The sequence below is a fragment of the Solanum tuberosum genome, unplaced genomic scaffold (genome assembly GCF_000226075.1).
Source record: "Solanum tuberosum cultivar DM 1-3 516 R44 unplaced genomic scaffold, SolTub_3.0 scf00566, whole genome shotgun sequence".
Taxonomy (NCBI): domain Eukaryota; kingdom Viridiplantae; phylum Streptophyta; class Magnoliopsida; order Solanales; family Solanaceae; genus Solanum; species Solanum tuberosum.
The window spans coordinates 64475-73310 of record NW_006239496.1 but is presented as its reverse complement, the minus strand read 5'-3'; the positions used below and the strand labels follow the sequence as shown (position 1 = coordinate 73310).

The 8836-nt window shown below is 31.4% G+C and overlaps 2 protein-coding genes across 2 annotated transcripts; one reads left to right on the top strand and one right to left on the bottom strand.

Moving 5' to 3' along the window:
• The first annotated feature begins 2517 nt into the window (after positions 1-2517).
• LOC102598267 (delta(12) oleic acid desaturase FAD2-like) lies at positions 2518-3698 on the top strand. The gene has a single exon (XM_006365739.2). It carries the CDS (start codon positions 2523-2525, stop codon positions 3675-3677), a length of 1155 nt encoding a protein of 384 aa, XP_006365801.1. The 5' UTR covers positions 2518-2522; the 3' UTR covers positions 3678-3698.
• A 604-nt stretch (positions 3699-4302) lies between these two features.
• LOC102597622 (delta(12) oleic acid desaturase FAD2-like) lies at positions 4303-5866 on the bottom strand. The gene is made up of 2 exons (XM_006365737.2): positions 5848-5866; positions 4303-5616 (listed from the first exon to the last, which is right to left on the bottom strand). Exon 2 carries the CDS (start codon positions 5592-5594, stop codon positions 4443-4445), a length of 1152 nt encoding a protein of 383 aa, XP_006365799.1. The 5' UTR covers positions 5595-5616; positions 5848-5866; the 3' UTR covers positions 4303-4442.
• Positions 5867-8836: the final 2970 nt, after the last annotated feature.

Below are 8836 nucleotides of genomic sequence, written 5' to 3'. Positions count from 1 at the left end.
TTTGCACTTATGGAAAATAGCAAGGTTTTATTTAATTACAAAACGTGTAGTAATAATTTGGTAGCAAAATATTGCGGAATACATTGAATTTATATTAAACACTCTATCTGTGAGCTCACATAATAATGACACGATGGTATAATCTTTGTTTATATCAACATATATAATTTAAACTCTGTTTTATAATATTATTTATTACATTAATAGGTAATTACTTATAATAAACATGGTTATAATAATGATGGAACTGGAATCTAAAGCACATGGACAATTATCAATTATTATTTTGTCCCCAGATCTGAATCTGTACTTTATTACTCCTATTTCTTAAATAACTCTACCTGCCGTGTCATTTATTGATCTCCCATTATTAATGAACCAATAAAATTAGGCAAGCCAGTAGCAAATACACATTGGTATATGGAGTACAAAACATTTTCCTGTTTTTGGTTGTTTTATTTTTATTTTTAATATATTTTTTGAAATGTCTCTTCTCTTTTTCGATAACTTTTTTATTTTAATTTTTCTTTCATGTCATGTTTAAAATCATATGATTAAAGGACATTTTGATATATTAAACATATATTTTACTTAAGACTACAAGATTCAATTTTATTTTATTTTACTTTCGTAAACTCTATGTCAAGTTAAATTGGCCAAACAAATAAAAACGGAGAGAGTATAAAATAATAATGGTACAACAAATTGTTGGAAGTGTTATTTTATTTATGAACTATTTATTTCACGTTTGTTGGTCTTTTGTTTAGTTGAATTATTCAACTCCTAGTTATTAGGAAGTAGACGTGTTTTCAGTTTAGATAGCAGAGTTTGTTAGGAGTCCTAGTAGTAGTGGGTTTGTGGGTTTAGTGCTTATACAGAAAATCTCTGTAAAAGTCTATATAATAGACTTTTCTTGTTGCTATTGATATAAGAGAGTTACGCAGTTTCTTGTTTTCTTCTGTTGAGTTTTTCTGGCAGCTATATTCATTGTTCTGCTTGGCATATCTTATCACAAATTGTATTGTTTTGTTTCGTGTTTGGTTATCTATTTTTAATTCTAGAATATATAGTTATATTGTAAAAACTCTCTTTATTATTTTTATACCAAATTCAATGTGATAGAACAATTCTAGGATTAGCTATGTGTGATAAGTGAGACTTGCTCAAGTGGTTGAGCGTCTTCACTATCAACTGGTAAATTGAGGGTTTGAGTCATACTAAAGGATAAAGTAAGAACATCCTTTTTGTGTAGGGGTAGCAAGAAAAAAAAAGTATTTCACTTTTAAGCGATTTACAGATAGTCAGAATAATCTTAGTTTTTAGGCTATTTATGAGTCGTCATGGAAACTCGAATTTCTTGTAGTATTTGTGTGCGTGAATACTTATACATAGATGTCAAAGTAAACCATGATTAAAAGAGTCTTTTGGACATTACAACAATGTGTATGTGCTTGTGAGTTACTATATAGGGATAAGTCATATTGTTCTTATTTTGAAAACTTATCCTTTCGGATCAAAGGCGGATCTAGAATTTTTCGAACATGGGTGCACCAAGTAAAATGTATTGAAGTAGGAATTGATCCTTAATCCTCAAGGTCAAAAGCTCAACATTTAACCAAGTGGACCATTTGGACTTTTTGTAGTACGGGTGCCAAAATATAATATTATACAAATTTTAGAAAATATATATATAAAATATCTAATTTTACGAAGAGACCACGGGTGCCGGTGCCTTATTTTTTAGCTCTAAATTCGCCACTGTTTCGGATCACAATATGTTTGTTCATACGTTGCTCAACCTTAACGACAAAATGTTAAATTTCCTCCAATGTTTGTAATAACTAACAAATTTCAGTTTGTTCAAAAGAAATCTTTAAATTATAATTTAAAAGGTCCCTAATTTACGGTATGAATAAAAAGAGGGTCATTTACTTTTAAGTTGTCCCTCCAAGAAAATTACACAAAAGCAACTCAACCCGACCTTGATTCCAAGTCCATTTTGGCAGCTCTACTTCAAATCTTTTTCCTAAAGTACACAAACCAAAATTAGCTAAAACATGATTACCAAAACATCTATTGGATCTCATTATACATTTGTTAATCAGACAACTGCACAAATTAAGATAAAATTGGAATCTTTACACACAACAATGTGCATGAAGCTGCCAAGCCAATGGATCACTCTTTTGTTGTGATATCTAAATCTGCCATTGATGAACTAATAAAATTGGCAATGTGGGTCCCACATATAGCCATTATATATACACATTATTTTGACACCACTCAATAGGCATTTGATCTCTTTCTCTTTTTCCTAGAGAACAAAGTAAGACTTTAATATCCTTTTTTTAGAATTAAACGCTTATTATCATATAAAAGCTATGAACTTTAAAGTTTTTCTTTCCCTAAAGAAACAATATTTATGTTTGATTTGACATGGTTGAATTGCTTTAATTTATGTTTGACACATTTTCATATTAAATTGGTGCAGATTTTGGGATTGAAGAGGCAGCAGAACGAAAATGGGAGGTGGTGGCAATATGTATTCTCGAACAACTAAAGATTCAAAAAAGAAAAATCGTCTCGAAAGAGTTCCATCTTCGAAACCTCCTTTTACAGTTGGTGACATCAAGAAGGCCATTCCTCCTCACTGTTTTCAACGATCTCTCATTCGTTCGTTTTCCTATGTTATTCAGGATCTCATACTTGTCTCCGTCTTCTATTATATTGCCACCACTTACTTCCACAGCATTCCTTCCCCGTATAATTACCTAGCATGGTCTGCTTACTGGATCGCGCAAGGTTGTGTTTGTACCGGAATATGGGTCATTGGCCATGAGTGTGGTCACCATGGCTTTAGTGATTACCAATGGATAGATGACACTGTTGGCCATATCCTCCACTCTGCCCTTTTAACACCCTACTTTGCATGGAAACATAGTCATCGTCGTCACCATGCCAACACTGGTTCCCTTGAGAATGATGAAGTTTACATACCTAGGTTTAAATCCAAACTAAGATGGTACTATAAATACTTGAACAATCCATTAGGACGAGTATTCGTACTTGCCTTCACCCTCACTTTTGCTTGGCCTTTATACTTGGTGTTCAATATCTCCGGCAAAAAATATGATCGTTTTGCATGTCACTATGATCCATATAGCCCAATATATATTGACCGTGAAAGGCTACAAATCTACATCTCAGATGCAGGTATTCTTGCAACAACTTATGTGTTGTATCGCGTTGCTTTGACACAAGGGGTAACTTGGCTTGTATGCATCTATGGAGTGCCCCTTCTCATTGTGAATGGCTTTATAGTGTTGATCACTCTTATGCACCACACTCACGCTTCATTGCCACATTATGATTCATCGGAGTGGGATTATCTAAGAGGAGCTCTAGCTACGGTAGATAGAGACTATGGTGTACTAAACAAGGTGTTTCACAATGTTACAGATACTCATGTTTTGCATCATATATTCTCATACATATCACATTACCATGCAATGGAAGCAACTAACGCTATCAAACCGTTGCTTGGTGAATACTATCAAGTTGATGATACCCCAATTTTAAAGGCAATGTGGAGGGATACCAAGGATTGCATCTATGTTGAGAAAGATACAGGTTCTCATCAAGGCAAAGGTGTTTACTGGTATAAAAATAAGCTTTGAAATTAAGTAGAATACCATTACTTGGAATTGGTTAAATGTTACTACTATTGTATTGTTTAAGTCCATCGTTACATTAATAAATTAAAGATTCCTGGTTCTCTATGTTGTCTTCGATTTGGAAATTCTTTATTCATGAGTTCACTCTGATTATTTGAATAACAGAGAAGAGATGTTAATAACAGATCCTCTGCACTCTATTAACATCTTAATTTCATCAGCCATATATAGTACTAGCTAGTGTTGGCAGCTTAATTATCCATGTTAAATTTGGGCAGGTTGAAAATTATTAGTATACATTATTTGAGTTGTAAATCAAATCGATTCATATGTATGTAGTAGTCGTAAATAGATTTATTCTTCACCAGTGAAACATATATATATATATATATAGTAGTATTTTTCTAACACTTGAGTTGTGTACTCTACTATAAGAAATATAAGTATCTAAATTTATCCTCTATTATATTTTGGGGCTAGCTATATTGATGCCCTTGTCATGAGTAGCAAATCATTCGACCTGCCCAATATTTAGCAAAGAGTCAAGTTGTCAACACTATATAAGCCTAGTTAACAATTCCTTCCCATTTTTCATTTCATACCAAATTGATTGCTACAAAAGTAGCTATTTATTTTATTGCATAATGACGAATTTAACAATACATATTAGTGACATTAACAATAAAATACAACAAAAACACCCAATTCAAAATACTTGCACCTTCTTAGGTAAACATTTAACAATTCTGAATGAATGCTTCTTGGCATTCAAAGCTTGTTTTTATACCAATAAACACCTCTACCTTGAGATCCTTCGTCTTTTTCCACATAGATGCATTCCTTTGTATCCCTCCACATTGCCTTTATAATTGGGGTATCATCAACTTGGTAGTAATCTCCTAGCAATGGCTTAATCGCATTGGTCGCCTCCATTGCATGGTAATGTGATATGTATGAGAATATATGATGCAAAACATGAGTATCTGTAACATTATGGAACACCTTATTTAGTATACCATAGTCTCTATCTACCGTAGCTAAAGCTCCTCTTAGATAATCCCACTCCGATGAATCATAATGTGGCAATGATGCATGAGTGTGGTGCATAAGAGTGATCAGCACTATAAATCCATTCACAATTAGGAGAGGCACTCCATAGATGCATAGAACCCAAGTTAGCCCTTGTGTCATAGCAAGGCGGTATAATACATAAGTAGTTGCAATCACACCTGCATCTGAAATGTAGATTTGCATTCTCTCGCGGTTAGAATATAATGGGCTATTTGGATCGTAGTGACATGTAAAACGTTCATATTTTTTGCCAGAGATATTGAACATCAAATATAAAGGCCAGGCAAAAGTGAGGGTGAAGGCAAGTACGAATACTCGTCCTAATGGATTGTTCAAGTATTTGTAGTACCATCTTAGTTTGGATTTGAACCTAGGTATGTAAACTTCATCATTCTCAAGGGAACCTGTGTTGGCATGATGGCGACGATGACTATGCTTCCATGCAAAGTATGGTGTTAAAAGTGCAGAGTGGAAGATAAGACCAACAGTGTCATCTACCCATTGGTAATCACTAAAGCCATGATGACCACATTCATGGCCAATGACCCATATTCCAGTGGAAACACAACCTTGCGCGATCCAATAAGCAGGCCACGCAAGGTAAGTTAATGGGGATGGAAGGAGGTGGAAGTAAGTGTTGGCAATATAATAGAAGATGGAAACAAGTATGAGATCTTGAATAAGATAAGAGAAGGAGCGAATTAGAGAACGTTGGAAGCAGTGAGGAGGAATAGCCTTCTTGACATCGCCAAGTGTAAAAGGGGGCTTTGAAGATGGAACTCTTTGGAGATGATTTTTCTTTTGTTCATTTTTAGTTGTTGGAGTAGACATATTTCCACCAGCTCCCATTTGTACTCTTCAATCCTTAAATCTGCACCAATTAAGTTTACCTCAAATCAATTTTGGTTTACTATATAAAAAGTAAATATGAAATAATTAATGTATCAAACAGAAAAACAATTCAATTATGGCAAATCAAACATAAATGTTTCTTTAGTAAAAGAAAACGTTTAAGTTCATAGTTTTTGATATGATAATAACCGTTTAATCCTAACAACTGGTATTAAAGCGAAGATCAAAAGTGATATTCTTTTAGCCTTACTCTGTTCTTTAAGAAAAAGAGGAAAAGATGAGTGGTTTCTCCCTTTGTGAAAATATTGTGTGTATATAATGGTAATATGTGGGACCCACTAGCCATCCTATTTTGACAAATCCATGCACATTTGCCAATTTTATTAGTTTATCAATGGCAAATGTAGATCATAACAAAAGAGCCAGTTACTTGGCAGCTTCACATGCATATTATTTTCCTGTCCATAATGTAATTTAACTTCAAATATTAGTCTATTTGATTATCGGTCACATAAATTTGGACACAGAAAGTAACTCACAAGCATACCGTGCTTTATTCAACATTTCTATAGAGTATTCCTTGCTGCTTGAGTCTTAGAATTTTTGTGACAACTTTCTATGGTGACTATTAATCGTCGCTAAAAGTTAAGTTTTCGTGGCAAGTTAAGCAGTTGCCACAAAAGGTATTTGCGGCAACTTTATAAGTTGCGACAAATATAATGCTCAATTTTTCGTGACCTCTTTACAATATTATATATGTATTAATAGAGAATTAAAAGTTCCTGTCTTCGGGATCAGGGCAAAGAAGCACATTCATTGCGATAAATAAAAGATTTTGTGGTAATTATTCAGCGACAATAACATAATTAATGTTATATATATATATATATATATATATATGATATTTATAATCAACACTCTATATAAACATCACTAAAGTATGTCATAGCATTAATTCATTTACCGCTAATATTTATATACGAGGTAGAGGTCAATGTCTAACCCCCACCCCAATCACCTCGAGCTAGTATAGTCTAAGTGAATGGTTTTTTTTTTTTTTTTTAAAAAAAAGGGTACGTAGATTTGTGGCAAGTTGAATATTTAGTTGTGGCAAATATTTGTTGTCTCCACAAGAAGGTATCAACCAAGGGAGGATCTCAAAAGACAACAACCTTTACTCGCCACAAAAAAAACTTTTTGTAGCGACATTGCCACTCTGTGGCGAGTTGGATCGTGATAAAGGTCGTTTTTCTTGTAGTGAGACTGTTAATACTCTAAAGGGACAATAACACCCTAATCACATTCCATTTCATAACTTTGAATTAGAAAGTTATATATGTTTGATTTTAGGTTTGGCTAGTGATGTTGAAGAAGTTTGTGGATTATCAAAAGTTTCAGTAATGTAGTGTAATTATTAGAGAATATCTTTATTTAGGGGAGAAGTTGGTTCATCATTAAAGAATATATCATTTAAAAGTTTTTCTCCATTAATAAAATATAATTTTTTTTGTCTCAATTTATGTGGCACAGTTCGAATATTTCCAAGTGTCAAATAATTTAAGTTTAATTGTAAATTTAGATATGAAATCTTCAAGTTTTTTAAAATAGAATTCATATATTTGAAAATTACATAAAAAGTATTATAAGTCACAATAATTGAAAATTCAAAATATTTAAAAGATATATGAAAAAATTATGATCAAAGAAAAATTTATTTGAATCACACAATCTAAATATATAGTGCCACATAAATTGAAACAAATGGAATAATATTTAGTTTCGGATACTTTCTATAAAAGTAGAATAGATTGCGTTAGGTAAGAGTGAAAGGCTCGAATTATCAATGCTTTTGGTCAATGTGCTTTAGATTCCAGTTTCATCATTTTCGTTAAAGGTATTCGAGATTTAATATATATCATATATGAAATTAAAAATATTTTTTTAATCTAGATACTTTGTATCATTTTTTATATACCTAGCATAATATTTCAACGAATTAGCTATGTTAGTATTTTTTTAACTGATAACGTAAATGAGTCATTTCTAATAGTTCGATGACATATTTAAGTCTTTCAATTCCCCATTGTTATTTATATACAATTATAATGTGCCCAATAGCAATGTACCTTTAATATATGGACGAAAAATGGCAGCCAAACATGACTATTTTACTGATGTAATTATTAATATCAATATTATTGGAATATAATTTGTTGATTAATTCACACATTTTGACTAACTATATAACAAATAACAAGGATAGAATTATTTAAGAAGCTAGTAGACTTATATAGTTCAAAATTTGGACAAAATTGTTAACATATCAATGCATGTAATATATTGACTGCTAAATGCACTATTAATTGTCCATATATTTGTGCTCTTATTTTGACTTCAACACGTACCAAACGAGTCAGATGAATCAAATATCAATCAATAAAAGTATATTATATGGTTCTTTTTAGTTCACGTCTAATGAAATTTTGTCTCTCGCTTTCAAATAATGCTGAAAAAATTACTCATTTGATGTTTACTAGTAATTTACATCACTTGGTTTATTCTCTTTTAATTAATTCACACATTTTGACTAACTATATGAATTATTTAAGAAGTTAGTCATTTGGTCACCGGGATAAGATGGAATATTTTCAGATTAAATTTAATATTACAATTATATCATATTTAGTTAATGGTATAGATTTAATATCCCTATTATCAATTAAATTTGAGATTACTTTATCACAACTTTTAGATAAGATAAATTAACTTAAAATTTATATATCAAAAATTAGAACTCAAAATAATTTAGTCTGTATACCAAACGAATTGATCCAAAATTGTGTTGGTTGATATAAACGTTTGTGTGTTCCTTCCATCCTTATTTAATTTTGCGTGAGACTGGTTGTTTATAGATGTTTAAAAAGAATCAAATTTGTATATTCTCATTTATGTGAATATGAATACTGAATACTATAATTTAGTATAGTTTATAAAAACAAATGTTGAATAAAAAAGGTTGATAAAAGTATATCATATGGTTCTTATTAATTCACTTCTAATGGAGTTTGTATCTAGCTTTCTAATAATGTTATTGTCAATTTTGTTATAATTATTAAAACTTTTGTCCAATTGACTGACATCCTTAATTATTAGAGTAGATATACATCTTAGATTCGGTATACAATAATTTGCCAAATTCAAATTAATATAATATTGTATATACCTAGTATATATATATG

What these genes read in the sequence shown, in the direction of transcription:
- LOC102597622 (XM_006365737.2), bottom strand. Translation starts at nt 5,594, where the DNA reads ATGGGAGCTGGTGGAAATATGTCTACTCCAACAACTAAAAATGAACAA.
- LOC102598267 (XM_006365739.2), top strand. Translation starts at nt 2,523, where the DNA reads ATGGGAGGTGGTGGCAATATGTATTCTCGAACAACTAAAGATTCAAAA.